The sequence below is a fragment of the Colletotrichum chrysophilum genome (assembly GCF_026319265.1).
Source record: "Colletotrichum chrysophilum strain AFK26 chromosome Unknown scaffold_193, whole genome shotgun sequence".
Lineage (NCBI taxonomy): Eukaryota > Fungi > Ascomycota > Sordariomycetes > Glomerellales > Glomerellaceae > Colletotrichum > Colletotrichum chrysophilum.
The window spans coordinates 44,154-60,150 of record NW_026517480.1 but is presented as its reverse complement, the minus strand read 5'-3'; the positions used below and the strand labels follow the sequence as shown (position 1 = coordinate 60,150).

General features: G+C 54.4%; 6 protein-coding genes and 1 non-coding gene across 7 annotated transcripts; all 7 read left to right on the top strand.

Moving 5' to 3' along the window:
• Positions 1–412: 412 nt before the first annotated feature.
• COL26b_012863 (uncharacterized protein) lies at positions 413–1,292 on the top strand (the record flags this gene model as incomplete). Its single annotated transcript, XM_053185497.1, has 4 exons — positions 413–457; positions 545–939; positions 1,162–1,211; positions 1,267–1,292. The coding sequence occupies 4 exons, from the start codon at positions 413–415 to the stop codon at positions 1,290–1,292; spliced, it is 516 nt and encodes a 171-aa protein (XP_053030573.1).
• Positions 1,293–3,105: 1,813 nt separating this feature from the next.
• Positions 3,106–4,044, top strand: COL26b_012862 (uncharacterized protein; the record flags this gene model as incomplete). The annotated part of the gene is made up of 1 exon (XM_053185496.1): positions 3,106–4,044. The coding sequence occupies one exon, from the start codon at positions 3,106–3,108 to the stop codon at positions 4,042–4,044; it is 939 nt and encodes a 312-aa protein (XP_053030572.1).
• Positions 4,045–5,903: 1,859 nt separating this feature from the next.
• Positions 5,904–7,050, top strand: PG1_2 (Polygalacturonase 1; the record flags this gene model as incomplete). Its single annotated transcript, XM_053185495.1, has 2 exons — positions 5,904–6,379; positions 6,438–7,050. 2 exons carry the CDS (start codon positions 5,904–5,906, stop codon positions 7,048–7,050), a joined length of 1,089 nt encoding a protein of 362 aa, XP_053030571.1.
• Positions 7,051–9,082: 2,032 nt separating this feature from the next.
• On the top strand, positions 9,083–9,648 carry COL26b_012860 (uncharacterized protein; the record flags this gene model as incomplete). The annotated part of the gene is made up of 2 exons (XM_053185494.1): positions 9,083–9,124; positions 9,193–9,648. 2 exons carry the CDS (start codon positions 9,083–9,085, stop codon positions 9,646–9,648), a joined length of 498 nt encoding a protein of 165 aa, XP_053030570.1.
• Positions 9,649–9,960: 312 nt separating this feature from the next.
• On the top strand, positions 9,961–10,057 carry COL26b_012859. Its single transcript has one exon. It is a non-coding gene; the product is annotated as a tRNA-Ala (tRNA).
• A 995-nt stretch (positions 10,058–11,052) lies between these two features.
• Positions 11,053–12,467, top strand: COL26b_012858 (uncharacterized protein; the record flags this gene model as incomplete). Its single annotated transcript, XM_053185493.1, has 3 exons — positions 11,053–11,505; positions 11,566–11,792; positions 11,843–12,467. 3 exons carry the CDS (start codon positions 11,053–11,055, stop codon positions 12,465–12,467), a joined length of 1,305 nt encoding a protein of 434 aa, XP_053030569.1.
• Positions 12,468–13,260: 793 nt separating this feature from the next.
• On the top strand, positions 13,261–14,363 carry COL26b_012857 (uncharacterized protein; the record flags this gene model as incomplete). The annotated part of the gene is made up of 3 exons (XM_053185492.1): positions 13,261–13,787; positions 13,841–14,004; positions 14,116–14,363. 3 exons carry the CDS (start codon positions 13,261–13,263, stop codon positions 14,361–14,363), a joined length of 939 nt encoding a protein of 312 aa, XP_053030568.1.
• Between the last annotated feature and the right edge of the window lie 1,634 nt (positions 14,364–15,997).

Genomic DNA, 15,997 nt, shown 5'->3' with positions numbered 1-15,997 from the left:
CCGGCGGCACCAACCAATTAATCAACGTTAATTGTCAGTGGGGAACGGTCGTGCAGCTTGGAAAATGCAAGAATTAGAAGGCCAAGCTCCAGCTGCTCCAGCTGCTCCAATCCGAGTGTTCCGACGGGGACCTAACGGGTGCCGAAGATACCGGGCTGCTGACGCTGACAAAGCGCCGCGATTGGACCTTTTGTTGCAACGCAGCTGCACACGACGAGCTTCCTCCCTCGAGCTTATCCCTTAGCTGCGCCGTTCCATCACGAGTGCTGCGAGCTGCGAAAGATGGCGGGCACATCGTCTACTCACGTGCGGGCGTCGATGTCCGGACTGCTGGTCTGCTTCTTCGGCATCTTACTCGCGTACTCCGCCCGGGCGGGGCCGGAGCCGGGGCCGGATGCTCGGTGCCCGGAATATGTCGCACGTCATGGTATTTGAGCCCGTAAAGTTCTTGCTTATCGTAGGATTATCATGCGGAAAGATACATGACAGCTAACGAGGGTTGCCAGCACCGCTGTTATGGCTGCACTCGGATGACCCGTTCAAGCCGAGCGACCTTCTCACCCATGTCCGCCACACCACGCCGGCGGTCGATAGGAAGCCAATCACTGGCCTTCCGTCGCTCGATCTTGACAACTTGGAAATTTTGAATGAATACGGCAACAAGGATCATGTTGCGCTTGTATCCGACGATGATCCAACGACTTATCCGAAATGGCTTTACGGCGAAGCCCCGGACGAGACCGGTCGCATCCACAACTCCACGCCATGTGTTGTAGTCATTGTTGAGAAGAACGAGCGCGAGCTGGACGCGTTTTACTTTTATTTCTACTCATTCAACGAAGGGCCGAACATCACGCAAGTTTTGGAGCCCCTCGATCGCTTAGTCAAGGGTCCGAAGGCAGCTTCAGGGATGCACTTTGGCGATCACATTGGAGATTGGTGGGTCATATCGCATACGCCTACCAAGCCAGACTAACAATTTTCAAGGGAGCACAACATGGTACGCTTTAGAGATGGTAAGCCGACGGGTATTTACTTCAGCCAGCATGTAGATGGTGCAGCGTATGATTGGGATGATTCAAAAATCTCAAAGATAGACGAACGGGTACGTCAACCCAGCGAGCTTCATTTCTTTCAGTGTACTGATCTGATGTATCACAGCCTGTCGTTTACAGTGCGCGTGGATCGCATGCCAACTATGCGTCGTCAGGGTAAGTCATCACTTCTCGTTGAGAAACAGACCTTTGAGCTAACCAAACATTCCAGGCTTCAAGTTCATAATGCAGCTTTAGTAGACTACTGTGACGAGGGAGAGAAGTGGGATCCCGTCCTCTCAGCCTACTTCTACCGTTTTCATGCCGATTCCTTCACTGTCACTAGGATAGAGCCTCCCGAACAGTCGTTCCCGAAGCTCGCCTCGGATGCAAACTTGACGTCCCTCTTTTACTACACCGGCCGATGGGGCGATCTGCAATGGCCTGACTCCGATCCAAGACAGGAGACGGTGCCGCGCTTCGGACTCAAGCGCTTCGAGTCCGGGCCAACTGGACCAAGACACAAGCACCTCGTGAGAAAGGGACTCAAGCCAGATCACAGACGGAAGATGGGATGGACAGAGTGGGCGGTGGGTATTTACATGGCCTGGTACCCGTGCTGCTTGAAAGGTTGGAGAAAGTGGGTTCTGTTTGGAGGCTTCGTTGTGATTTTGTCTGCCGTCGTTGTTGGGATTGTGATTGGCGTTAGAAGATATAGAAGAAGGAAGTATCAGAGACTACAGGCGGAGGATATACCCTTAGATGACTGGGTACTAGAGGAAGATTCTTTGCTTTCATCATCAGATGAAGACGATGAGACTGGGAAGGCTGGGAAAACAAGTTGAAGTAGAGAAGAACAGCACGATGTATACAAGAATTACACGATCAAGTACTACTTGTTGAAGGAGACTGGCGTATCTCTTTCAGAATTATTGAATAGCCTCATGCAGAGGTAAGTTTCGTGCGAGAAATAAGACTCATTAACAGAAATCTGTAAATGTCGTAGGGCCCTTTTTTGGAACTTCCACCTTCTCACCGATCTTATTCTGCGCGAGGAAGTATATTGTGTGAAAGTATTCATGAGATGGTTGGTTTTAGCCATTAGTAACTCTGAAAGTAGGAATGGTCTGCTATTTCATACGACATCTAACGCTCTTACTCTCTTTGCCACCCTTATCGTCCTTGTCGTCATTTTCATTTCTTCATCCCTATTTCTTCCAATTGTTTCTATTAGCTTTATTGTCTCTGTCGCGTATTTCATTCCCGTTGTCGAAGTTGTCAAAAATCGTGTCGTGATTTCATCCACACATTCTAATTTAAATATGACGGCAAAGATTATTCAACAAGCAAGAAAAGCAAAAGTCTGCCCGCAAAGCAAACTCTGACATATTGAACAGGAGCCACATCAATATCGTGAGTTCAGATATAGGCAAGTCTGGCATCGCCCACATCGGGACGATCCGACGAGAGTGGATCATGATTGCCGAACACTTTGACCTTGGCGCCAAGAATCCTTCACGAACCTTACCGATCGCAATATCGTATGTCAGCGGCTTTTCAACGAAGACCATGTCCGTGTCTATGATGCCTCAAATATGTTTTCTTCGCTCGTCAGTAAGATTTACAGTCTTCATATTCGGATTACTCTAGCATCTACGCCGAATCTCCAACGGGATGGTAAATTCATCCGAGACGGACCTCACCTTCCCAAATGCAAACAGAATGGCAGTCTGATCTAAGAGATAAGCTCCCTCCGGGAAGTCAAACGGTATTTCCGTCCTATGAGCTGGCCAGTACTGTTGATCGCCAGAACGTTAAGACGTCGTGAGTGAAACTCAAAGCGGGGGGGATTCCCTAGTCCCTGAAACTGCAGCACAACTCTATGACCGGTTTTATGGGAGAACAGATGTCGAAGTCCGGGACGGTCGGACGCATCGTTTGAAACGGCAAACTTTCTGCCATGATGTATTTTAAACACGTGCTTGGCGTTTCTGCCTCTTTACATCTCTAATCACGGGCATTTTATCCTCATCAAAAGCGAATCAGCAATTCACAGACTATCGCAGACAAGATGGCGACGGCGTTTTTGATGGGAGGTTACAACTTCAATCCGGACAAGGACATTCCGGATTTGACCGGGAAGGTCATCATAGTTACGGGCGGAAATGCCGGCCTCGGCTTGGAGACGATTCGGCAAATATCCAAACATAACCCCGCGCACATTTACCTGGCGGGTCGCTCAAAGGAAAGGGGCGAGAAGGCCATCGAGGAGCTGAAGAAGGGAGGAGCCAGCGTGTCGCCCATCTCGTATCTGCCCCTGGATCTCTCATCATTTGAGAGTGTGAAGGCCGCAGCTAAGCAGTTCAAAGAGGAGTCCCAACGCCTTGACCTGCTAATCAACAATGCCGGTATCATGTCCACGCCCGACGGCCTCACTAAGGAGGGATATGAAATCCAGTTCGGCACCAATCACATGGGCCACGCCCTCTTCACCCGGCTCCTCCTTCCCGTCATGAAGAAGACTGCGAACGAGAACACAGACGTGAGGATCGTCTTCCTCTCCTCCGGCGCTGAAGGCTGGGCGCCCAAGGGCACATACGAATTCAACAAACTCAAGACCAAGATGCCCGAGATCGCAAGTCGCTACCGCTACGGCATCTCCAAGGTGGCCAACATCCACTACGCGGCGGCGCTCGCCGAGCGCAACCCCGAGCTCAAGGTCACGAGCGTCCACCCAGGCGTCGTGGAGACCAACCTCGCCCAGTCCATCATGAACAACTCCAACTTCCTCGTCGGCATGGTCGTGTACCTCGGCGTCAAGGTCGTGGCGGTGAGCCCGCAAAGGGGCGCGCTCAACCAGCTCTGGGCCTCGTTCAGCCCGGACGTGAAGAGCGGGACGTTCTACCACCCGGTGGGCGTGACCGGTAAAGGTACCCGATTGAGCGAGAGCAAGGAGAAGCGGGATGCGTTGTGGAATTGGACCGAAGAAGAGCTACGGAGCCATCTATAGATGATTCTAGGATGAACTTCGGTAACTGCCCGGGGCCCAGTGGTGGGCAGAAATAACGTGTACGACTTTACATGCAAATGAAGTCACCCGGCACTCCGTTGTTTTCGTATTGCTCTTTTCTGCCTTGTTACTCCTAGCGCAGTGCGGAGTCGAAATAAAGTGTTCAAAGACCGGCTCGTTTCAAGTATGTTGGCTCCCGTGGCTGGAATTGGTTTGCACCTCGCTGCATGATCTCCCAAGACGGTTTGATTTTGCCGGTAAGATTGCGCCGTGAGATGTTTAGCGCGCCTGAGTAGGCTAGGACCAACGTTAGCTCACCCACACGAATCAGCCAACTAGCAAACTGCCAGAAGAGAAATAGACAGGGTTGGGCGGGCTTGTCGGGACCCGACAACCATGTTTGGAGGTGCCCACATTACGAGGGGAGTTGCATTGTAAATCCGGTTCACCGTTCGTTGGTTCCCCTTCTTTTGATAGAAGGCTCGCCGTCTCAGGACTCGTCTAAATTTGTAACAAACTGGCCCGGTCTATCGAATTTCCAACCATGAAGTGTGATTTTGCCCTTGCTCGCCCTCGAGCAAGGCTTCTTGAGCCTCACGTCTCCCGAGGGCAACTTTACGCGTCAGCCCGTACCCGCTTAGAGAGCCTCCTATTCCCCACAAGGCGAGTCGGCCGTCGGAAGTCCTAGCGTCTCTGTCTTTTGCAATTAGGGCTTTTAAGGTTAATCACACCACTTTAGGTGAGCCGACAGCTCCGAGTAAGATTGATTAACATGGCCCTGGAATACATAGCAGCAGGCCTCTGGTGGAAGGGATACGATTGCGAGATCTTTTTTGGGTTGGTCCCGGAACTCATTCCGGTGGTCGGACGCTCGCCGACGAAAATCATGGAGATCATCCCAACTCCTTTTCTGTTTCCCTCGATAGTTGCATGAATCCTGCTGGAGACGTCGGGGGAATAGGGTGGAATATCGTTCCCCTTTCTTTTTCCTATTTTCTTCACACAGGGCGAGCCGCAAAAATCAGTGGAGCATACAGCCTTGCCTTCTGGGGCTGGACATGGAAGTGATCGGGTAGATCGGCAGGGTAAGCCCAAGCCAAGAAAAAGCCAAGATGCCATTGAGATTGAGCTGCCTGAAGTGGTAGTCCTTCCCAGCTCCCACGATTCGAGAGCACAGCAATGTTTCTTGCCAAGCCTTGCCAAAGTCTTGGGCAAAAAGCTTCGTAGCCACGCTGCAGAAAGGCGGGAACGGTCCATCTGTGCGTCTAGACCACCTCAACAACTTGCAGAGAGAGAAGACGGTTCGTCCCAAGGACATGGCTGTGATCCCATCGCCGCAGCCAAAACTTCTGCTCGCCGGCATCCCAACGAGGAGGGCCAGCCCACGCGCTCCACGTGCGCCACGGGAGTGCAGAATTTGAAGCTCGAACCATTTAATGAAAGTGGAGCGAGTCTCCTCAAGGGGGGTCAGCAGCATGGAACCTCCGGCTGCAGGTCCAGATTGGAGGGCTTGCTCTCGAAATCATCGTCTCTTCTGGTGAGCCGGGGCATGTTTACAGCGATAGGCCGACCATCCGAAAGAGGCATGGCATTCTTGCTGCTGACGGAGGACGTATGACTGGGCAGACAAACGGCCCAGCAGGGAGTGAATCTCCCTCCTTATAAGTAACCTTAAACTTCCTCCTTCTCGAGGTGTTTCTAGATAGCTTCATCGTGCTCTTCACACTCACCTTCATTCACTCTTTTTTACCACACTCCTTTCAAACCAACCTCAGTCTCTCTTTAAGAAAGCAAGGACTTTCTGTACATAACTTGAAGTTTATCCTCGTGTTGACCACATCCCATCCACCACCGAAACGATGCGCTTCCTTCCCATGATCGCGGGCTTCAGCGCCCTGGCCGCCGCCGCCCCCGCCGAGCTCGACACCCGCGCCTCGTGCACCTTCACCGACGCCAAGACGGCCATGTCCAAGAAGACCTCCTGCACCGACATCGTGCTCAACAACGTCAAGGTCCCCGCCGGCGAGACCCTCGACCTCACCGGCCTGAAAGACGGCACCAAGGTCACCTTCCAGGGCACCACCACCTTCGGCTACAAGGAGTGGGAGGGGCCCCTCATCTCCGTCGGCGGCAAGAAGATCACCGTCACCGGCGCCTCCGGCAGTCTCATCTCCTGCGAGGGTGAGCGCTGGTGGGACGGCAAGGGCGGAAACGGCGGCAAGAAGAAGCCCAAGTTCTTCAAGGTCAAGATGAACGACGGCACCATCAACGGCCTCAAGATCAAGAACACCCCCGTCCACGGTTTCTCCATCAGTGGAGTCACCAACCTCAAGGTGTAAGTCTTCGTAATCAATTACGCTTTATGGTCCCTGATCACTGACACGATTACACAGCAACAACGTTGAGATCAACAACAAGGACGGCGACTCCAAGGGTGGCCACAACACCGACGCCTTCGACGTCGGCCAGTCCACCGGCGTGACCATCTCCGGCGCCAAGGTCTACAACCAGGACGACTGCCTCGCCATCAACTCTGGCACCAACATTGTCTTCGAGAACGGCTACTGTTACGGCTCCCACGGCCTGTCCATCGGCTCCGTCGGCGGACGCACCGATAACACGGTCAAGAACATCGTCATCCGCGACTCGACCATCGAGAAGGCCGACAACGGCATCCGCATCAAGACCATCGCCCACAAGACCGGCTCTGTGAGCGGCGTCACCTTCGAGAACATCACCCTCAAGAACATCAACAAGAAGGGCATCGTGATCCAGCAGGACTACGAGAACGGCAGCCCCACCGGCACCCCCACCGACGGCATCCCTATCACCGATGTCACCGTCAAGGACGTCAAGGGCACCGTCGCCTCCAAGGGCACCAACGTCTACATCCTGTGCGCCAAGGGCGCCTGCTCCAACTGGAAGTGGTCTGGCGTCTCCGTCACCGGCGGCAAGACCTCCTCCGAGTGCTCCGGCATTCCCTCCGGCTCCGGCGCCGAGTGCTAAAGGGTTCCCTCAGCGAGGGTTTAGGTAGTGGTTGATGTCTGATGAGATCAGCTAGAAGCTGAAGACTTTGCTGCGTGTGGTCGCCGCGTGGTAGACGGGATCATGGCTGTTTCTGCGTCTCTTCAGAGATCGTGGGCTCGGCTAGTCATCGTTCGATTCTTGCATATCTTTCCATGGAACACATATTTCACATAATTCATCCGCTGGTCCCCATATCGCGTGAACTGCTTCGTTGAAACTTAGTTTGAGTGATTTATTGATTTGACTCGTGGGAAAAGGGGGTTTTTAATCTGTGCGACGAACTTGGATCATCGCGGTTCAGGGTGTAACCTGAGTTGAGGTGGGCCGTGCCACGAGGTGAGGATATCGGGCGAAGAGACTAAATGAGCGACATACGTCCGAAACCGAATTTATTGTAGACCATTTGGAAAGTGATGCAGTTAGGGGCCTCGATGGCGAAAAATGTGCCGACGGAATGCGCTCTTTCGTAGAGTGAGGCTTTCAAAGAGCCAGGGAGTAGATGATCCTGGGCAGGAAAATGCAGACTTAGAGCGGGGCACTCACTCAGTTGTTGAGACTATTCTCACAAATCACAATAGGTAACAGAAGTGCAGGTCTTCTCAACAACTCCGCGATTGTAGTGCGCTTGAAGTTGCAAGTGACCTAGACCAGCCAGATGCGCGGAGATGAAGCGAGAATTAACATGACATTCCCTGTCGGAGCAGCTGAAACCTGGCTAGCTGCCTTGTTTGGCGTCATTTAAGCTTTTGACAAGATGATGCCAAGACCAGCTTCGAGATGACACCTCCCGTTTCCCCGCTTAAGATGGGCTTCACAGTCATAAGACCTCAAGCCGCGGATGAGTTTACTAAAACATTTCGTAAACGTTTCCCGTGAAACTGCTGCCAAGGGACTAAGAGTGTTTGGTTTGATGATTCACAGAGTCATGCGCGTTGAGTTTTGCACCTGGTGGTGAACCTCATTTTATTTTGTCTCTATTCAGATCACGAAAACAAACCAAGCAGTTACGTAAGGTGAGGCTTCACTCGATGCATATCTGGAAAGTATTGTACCCTAAGGTCGTTATATTCTTATGATGAGTGTTTGTTTTGAATACTCGGTTCATCTTTCAGTGTCCTGATCCAGAGAACTTTTGGAAGGGAACCGTTTCTACTAAGCTCTAGGGTATCAACAGACATCCCGTCATTTGGCCTCGTCCACAGAATGAGTAAGAAATGGTAAATCATTATCATAAGAAGAAGGTTGCACTTTTCACAAAGGCAGGCGGAGAAAAAAGACATGCATGGTTGGACTCCCAGCCTCACAGCTTGCGGCTGACGCATCTCGGCCGAGAAGGGTTCAGTTCCAAATGGAGATCTTAGATATCCACCTCGAGATTGTTCTGTCTCATAAATGAATACAATACTTCATAAATCCATAATGATGACGTTGAAAAGTACAAACACACTGATTCATCACCAAGAAAAGCCAGCCTCATCTCCAATCCGCGTCATAAGCCCCAGCACATAACCCGCGAGCCGGCCCGCCCACGTGTCTCCACACCTCGGTGAGCCCTCGGTGAGAATCGATCGGTCGCGCCAATATGACCGATCGCTCTCCACACCTGCAACACGCCAATTTCATCCATCTCATCCAAGTTTTCATCTTGCCTCATTTTCTCAATCAAGAGATAGGAAGAGGAGACAGAGCCGCAAGAGTGATGTAATGCGGCGCTCATTGCCCATCTCGCGACAGAGCTGTGGTGGGATATGTGGAGAGGCTGAAGTCATCCCGCAGTGGGTTCGTTGCTTGTGCGTGGAGGTTTTCCTCCGGGCTTGGGTTTGATGTAAGACGAGGCCGACATGATGTCATGCGAGGCCACGGCGATTGTGATTTATATGGCTGCGATGAGCCTCGAATTCGAAAATGAATAGCAGGATAAGTCAAATCAAACAACTACGAAATCAATCGACTAAAACAAAACGAGTCTGTTATACCCAAAATCACAAACCAATCACATATCACCATCAAAATGTCTGCGCAACAGAACAAGGCTCCCTCCGCCGGCACTAAGGTACGCCTACACTTTCACTTCGCGCCTCAGCTTATTTTCATCATGAATAACAATACTAACAAGCGCAGGTTCAACCCGGCGCCTCCGCCCCTACAACCTCCGAGCCCACGGGCCCCGTCCCCGCCGGCTCCCTCGCAGCCGAGTCCGCCGCGAACAACGGCTCTTTCGCCGCCAACCCCTCAGCTTCCGCCACCCCCAGCACCGGCTCTGCTCCCGGGAGCGGCGCCGCATCGGTGCCCGGTCAAGCCGGCGCAGCGCCAACATACGTGAACAACCAATACACGCGCGACCCGAACGGCCCGCACGGCAAGAACATCACGGAGGGCTTCGACGACAAGAACACCAAGGACGGCGTGCAGGCGGCGATGAAGGCGGAGATTGGCAGTGAGAATGACCCTGGTCGCGTGGCGGAGCAGCACTTGAAGCTAAGCCAGACAAAGGGCGCGCGGGATGCGGGGCCGAGGCAGGGTGAGGTTGGAGGTGAGACTGTGTATGAGAAGTTGAAGAGCGATGTGCAGGCTTGAGGAGGTTGTATAATGAGTGTATGAGTAGGATACCCGTGTGGGTGGATGAATGAGAAGCGATTTCACGTTTCAATCAGTTGCATGTTTGTGTCCGTTGAGTGATGTGGCGATGATATGAGATGTTCGGCGGAGGTCAATGGAGCCGTGCCGTTAAGGTTCGAAGTATTGGGCACTCACCTGGTTGCAGTCGACTACGGGTCTGACTTTATTAAAGCAATGTGAAGCGACAGAGAACGCATCTTGCGGGATGTATGATTTCGCGATACGATGCGGGCTTCTTGAGACCTATCTCACACTACACCCTTCAGCAATGGGCGCTTGGTCTAGGGGTATGATTTTCGCTTCGCATGTTCGTCTACAAGACGGTGAGCCTTGTGAAAGGTCGTGGGTTCAATTCCCACAGTGTCCAATGTTTTGCCATTTGAGATAATGATTTCATTTGTTTTGACTTAGCGATGGACATTTTGAACTTTTGGCTGATAATGGGATGAAGATGTTCATGGGAGAGGTTCTGTCTGCCTGTGACTGAGACCGAGCTTCCAGAACGATGTCTCCGGTTAAAGGTGGACACCTGCCAACGACCACCTCATTGATTGGCCACACAGAAACCAGCTTGTGTTGACTTTCAGGGGACGGGACGATCGTCGAATTCAACGGCTGCATCGGACATTTCTTAACAAAGTCCTTCTTCTGGGGGCGGACAGAATATCCCAATTGTTCCATTGCGCCGGGGAGAGTGTGTTTGTATCAGGAAGCTCAGCTCGCCAAGGTGAACTCCAAGGCTTGTTGATGCTTATCCTGGTCCCATCGCCCTCCCGGTCAATGGCAAACCTCACTTCAACATGCAACCATCACTGACAACTGGGTACAACTTGTGTCCCCAACTTTGACAGTCACCCATCCGGCATGCCAATCGCCAAATGGAGACACGACAAGAGCCGCCAATGCATCTCCAACAACTCACCGTTCGGCTCGGGCTTCCGCATGCGAGTGGAGCCGGTACAGAATACGGTTGCCTAATTTCTGGTCTGCCGCCCTTAAACCGCATGCCATGCCGCCGCAGCGCCGCGTCTGGGGAACCATCCCGTCCCCTCGGTCGATTCATTCTACGCTTGTTCACTTGAACGAGGCGCAGACCCGGGCTAATTCATTGATCAACATCATTCTTCGGGCAGAAAAGGTGTCCCGTTGGTCGACGTTGTCAGAAGCAGCTCTGTTGGTGGTAACCCCTGACGCCGCCACACACCGAGTCAGGACGAACCGCTGTAACGGACACGAGCCTGGGTTTTCCCAGCCAAACTCCCGCTCGCGCCAAGTCAAATATCGGATCTTTTTTTTCTGTCATTCAGCGGGAACAAGTGAAGCGCCGATGCGCCGGCGGGAATACGAACAGAGCCAGCCTTGATGGGGAAAATCTCCAGAAAGGCGGTCCCGGCTAAGGCCACCACCTTCCCGTCAACAACAACCACAGCAGCAGCCGCGACACCACCATATTACCACCAACTGTCGTCGACCGCGCTGAACTACTGGGAGGAGGACCGGTCCAACAACAGACTCCATGCGCCGCCGCCCATGAGCAGCGCGCCCGCCGCAGAGAGCTACCAGCTCGAGTCCCTGCACTCCGCCGAGGTCGACGCCGGCAAGCCGCCCTCGCCGTCGCCGTCCGCCGCGTCCATCGACCCGTCACAGGTGCGCTGGCTCGAGAACCAGCGCAGCCGCGGGTGGGAGGTGTGCAAGATTGTGTTTAGGGCCTGTGGCACGCTCTTCAGCGCCATCGTGCTGGGTATTTGTCTGGCGTGGTACTCGTACAGGCCGAATCTCGCCTTGAATATCTGGCCTGGGCTTCTGTTGGTCGGGGTATGTCGTCCCTCTGCTGCTTGCCGGATTTTGGTGTGAAACTTACATGATATCACACAGGCTGTGTCATCCTTCTTCTGGGACCTGGCCGAGTTCCTGACACTCTGCGCCCGCTACGGCCGCGGCATCACGCCCAAAGCCCTCATCGGCCTCGAGCTCGTCCTCTCCGTCGTCTCTGCCGTGGCGGCGGGATGGGTCGGGTTGCAGCTTAGCTGGATGGATGGCGACCCGGCGAACAACCCGGCCAGCCTCGCCCTCAGCGCCTGCACCCTGACGGGCATCAACGCGTACGTCCCCTGAAGCTACCTCGTCCCGACACTGCTGACATCAGATCCAGCTTCATCCGCTTCTGCCTCTTCATCCGCGCCTGCGTGGAACGCAGCCGCGAGATCCGCCGCCGCAGACCGCGCGTCATGTACATCCCCGAAACAGGCCAGACAGTCTACGTCGTCGCGAAGCCCTTCCCCAAGCTGCCGACCTGGCAGTCCCAGAACTCCGCCAGAGCGCCGTCCTTCCCGCGCTCGCCGCAGCCGTCGAGCCCTCTTGGAGCTACCGAGCCTGTTGCCGCATTCCCCGATTTCACCGAGTCGCCGCGCCCGGAGACGCCACCGCCGCCACTGCCCGAACGCCCGGGACACCTCCCCTCCGCCATCAAACGCAAGCCCGTCCGCGGGCTGCCGCTGAGGACGACGCCGGGCGACCGCGATCGACACCTGCGGCCGAGCATGAGGCCGCCGCCGGACGATTATGTGCCGGACGAGGCGGAGCTGGAGAGGATGCGAAGGGGGGATGCGCAGCCGCAGCTTATTCTGCCTGGGGACGTGGACTTGAAGTTTGCGACGGGGGCGAACGGGATGACGCCTGCTGCTGGGGACACGCGGGAGGGCAAGTTTCGGTTGAACAAGAACTTGGTTTTGGGCGAGAGTTCGCGGAGTGGTGGTGCCAGGACGAGGTCGATGTGAGCAGGAGAGGAAGATACCCCCGTGAGGACTGTTAATGGTTTTACGCATGGCGTTGGGGACTGTCAAAAATGCATGGCATGGTGTTATGATATTTGCTACATTTTTGGGACATTACGATTATGAATACATGGGCATATTAAGCCGTCTTTGAAGAATTGGTGTTCTAGAGTGCTGTTGTTACTTCATCAGTGATTCCAATTTCTGCAGAAACTCCAAAGTCAGGCGGCATTCGTACCTTCAATTAGGCGATGGACATGCGCCTCAACGTTACGTTTCACCTGTGAAATCCCATCCCCCAGTGACATCAAAATCAAAAAAGTCCCCGTATTTCCCAGTGGCACAGCAGGTTCCCGGGGGCGCCGCGCCCCGTCGCAGCATGCTTCAGGCCCTGCAGGAAACGACGCGCCCCACCGGGCGCCTCCCGCCAGAACGGCAACGTCGCGCTGTGAATGGACCGTCCGCCCTGGGAGGCATTCAATCGAGCATCTTGACCCCTGTCGCCGTCCCCTTCGGCTTCTCCCCTCGGCCTCTCATCGCTGCCCATGTTGCGCTCCCAATGTTTCCCGTATCAACACCACCGCTTGCGACGACCTCACAGTTACCGCGTAATTCGACCCTCGATCCCGTCCGATAACAATAGCTCTGCACTACAGAATTGAACATCGACACCGACCCAGCCATTGAAAGAAATCTCCGCATGGCGCCCATGACGCGCAAATCCCAATCGCCATAGGCGAACGAACCTCCATTGAGACCCGATGCAGACCGCCGCCTCCTCCGACGGACCGCAACGATGGACAACACACCCCTCCACCCAGCCATAACCACCCTCGCCCCCGACCCGAGCGGCACCCGCCACGGCGCCTTCCTCGCCGCGATCCCGCACAACCGCTCCATGTACCGCACCACGCTCTGCCTGCGTCTCGCCTCGCTGCTCCTCGCGCTGGTCATCCTCGGCGGCGTGCTGGGCTCCATGCACGAGACCGACGACATGTACGTCAGCAACTGGGCCATGGGCAGCCCGACCTCCGCGCTCGCGATGCTCTGGAGCGGCGGCGACCTCGTGGCGCTGGTTGTACGGGACAGAGGCGTGCGGTGGACGAAGAGCAAGGAACGACCGCGGAGTACGCGGTTTAGTTGGGGCAGCCCGGGGGGCCATGTGGCGGCGCATTTGTTGATTTGGGCGCCGACGGCGGCGACGATGGGGGTCGTGATTAGTGGGTGGCTGTCGTATATGGATTTGGATCCGACGTATTGGCAGGTTGATGAGAGGCAGACGCATACCATGACGGCGCTGATATTCTTCATGTTCTGGCTGATGTGAGTTTCCCTCCTGTGGGTGTCTGGAAGTTTTGCTGATAAGGAGGTTGCAGGGTCGTGCACTTTGCGCTCTTCGTCTTCGCGTGCGTCGAGGTCGACAACATCAGGCGGCAGTACTCGGACGTAGTGTTCGTGCCGAGGGGCGAGCTGTGTGAGATGGTCCCTGTGCCGCCGACGAGCGCGTGGGAGATCTTCGTGCCGAGGAGGATGATGCTGAGTTATTTTGCGAACCATTATGTGAGGTTCGTGCCTGGGGCGGACGGGAGTGTGACAGTGGCGAGGGATTACAGTAGCCGGCAGGCGAGGTTTTGAGACACCGATGAAAAAGATGATATGGAAAGAGAGACACAGCTTACGCGAAGTCGCCGCCTGGTGGCCACCGGCGGCGACGACAGTCGACCAGACGCATGCGAGGGAACAGACGCAGGAGGTCTTGCTATGCCGCCGGCCTACGACATGTTCCGCGTGGGAGATCTTCGTGCCGAGGAGGATGATGCTAAGTTATTTTGCGAACCATTATGTGAGGTTCGTGCCCGGGGCGGACGGGAGCGTTACGGTGGCGAGGGATTACAGTAGTCGGCAGGCGAGATTTTGAGCCACCGACGAAGAGGATGATATGGAAAGAGATTTACGCTTGGCTCAGCACCAGCCTGAGAGCATCGCCATCGACAATATCGCGTGGCGGCGACGACATCCGACCAGACGCATGCGAGGGAACAGACGCCAGATATCTTGCTATCCCGCCGGCCTACGACATGTTCGCGGCCGAACGAAAGCAGAGGCGGCCGACAGGTCTTTACCGCAACAACGGGATGCTCGCCGAAGCATTCAAATTCAACGACGGCGACAGTGCCCAACGGAAATTCGCAGGCCGACAGATTGTCAAGAATAGGCTCCGCGTCTTCGAAGCGTCGCCAGAGATTCACGAGGGACAAGGCGAATCACGGCAGGCGACAGGCAGCTTCGCAGGGATGGGACGGGCTGAAATGCCTCGGTCGACACTGATAGAGGATAAGCTCAACCGTCCCGGACCGGAGTGTTGTTGAGGAATCCCTCGCAGCGAAGTTGCACTAGTGCTGGCTGGAACGATTATTGTATTGGAAAATGCTGGATCATGCTCAGCACGAGGGCGATCCAACGTAGGAAGGATCATGGGCTCCACGATGAATCAGCCCCGAGCAGTCATCAGAGGCACCTCCAACAACGAACGAAGGACAAGCAGTCCCGCGCCCATAGCTTGTGGGATGGACAATGGCAACTGACCACACACCACCCGCCACGGCCGTAGTGCCAGGATGAAAAGTAGTCTTGCGTCACATTGTCAAAGTCAAGGTATGGCCTTGACCTCATCCAAACGGCCATGGTCGTACACTAATACGATATCCAGGACCATCTCCACGGCCATGGTCGTACACTAATACGATATCCAGGACCATCTCCACAGAAGGGTTGCGTGCCGGTCTAGAGTCACTGCAACCGACCATACCGTTCTGGATCGGAAGATGGTGAAAACTTGGGTGGAGTGGTCAAACAGATACCACAGAATGCGTGTTCAGTGAGAGCATCGCATATGTTCAGAGGAAGAACCCTTAAGAGAAGGAGAGACGATATATACACACGTAATAGGGACGGGAAGCGTCTCACATGGACGGCAGAGCTAATTCCAGTCATCAGCTTGAAAGATACCCAAGGATATACGGAATATTGGTCGCATAAACATTTGAAATAGTATTTACAAGAAAACATACGCTTCAACTAACATCTTTCGTCCATCACCGCCTGCTGCTGACAGTCCCGCCCAATCACGTCACAGGTAAAGTCAGGCGGAGCTGCACGTGACGTGACGTCAAGCCCCATTGGCCTGCTTCTGCTGCAAGTTGCAGCCAGCAGGACAACTGGCAATGCTGATTAGATAAGGATAGCCACATGCTGAGGGGCAACACTGTAAAAGGGTTCACTCGCCAACACACTCAGTCGCAGCCGTCGACATTAAAGTGATTCACAGCACATCTTGTCATTGGCCGCCTCGCTATTCACCGTGTCTGCAGCCGAGTCCTTTGCATGCATTAATATTGGTAAAAATACCCGGCGCTTGACGTGGTTGTTTGCTCGAGGAACAGCAGCAGTACCTCAGAGGCAAGGAGGGTACGTATCTTTTGAGACGCAGGTTGGTGCCTTATCGCCTCGCTACCCTATCGGTTATCAGCTTT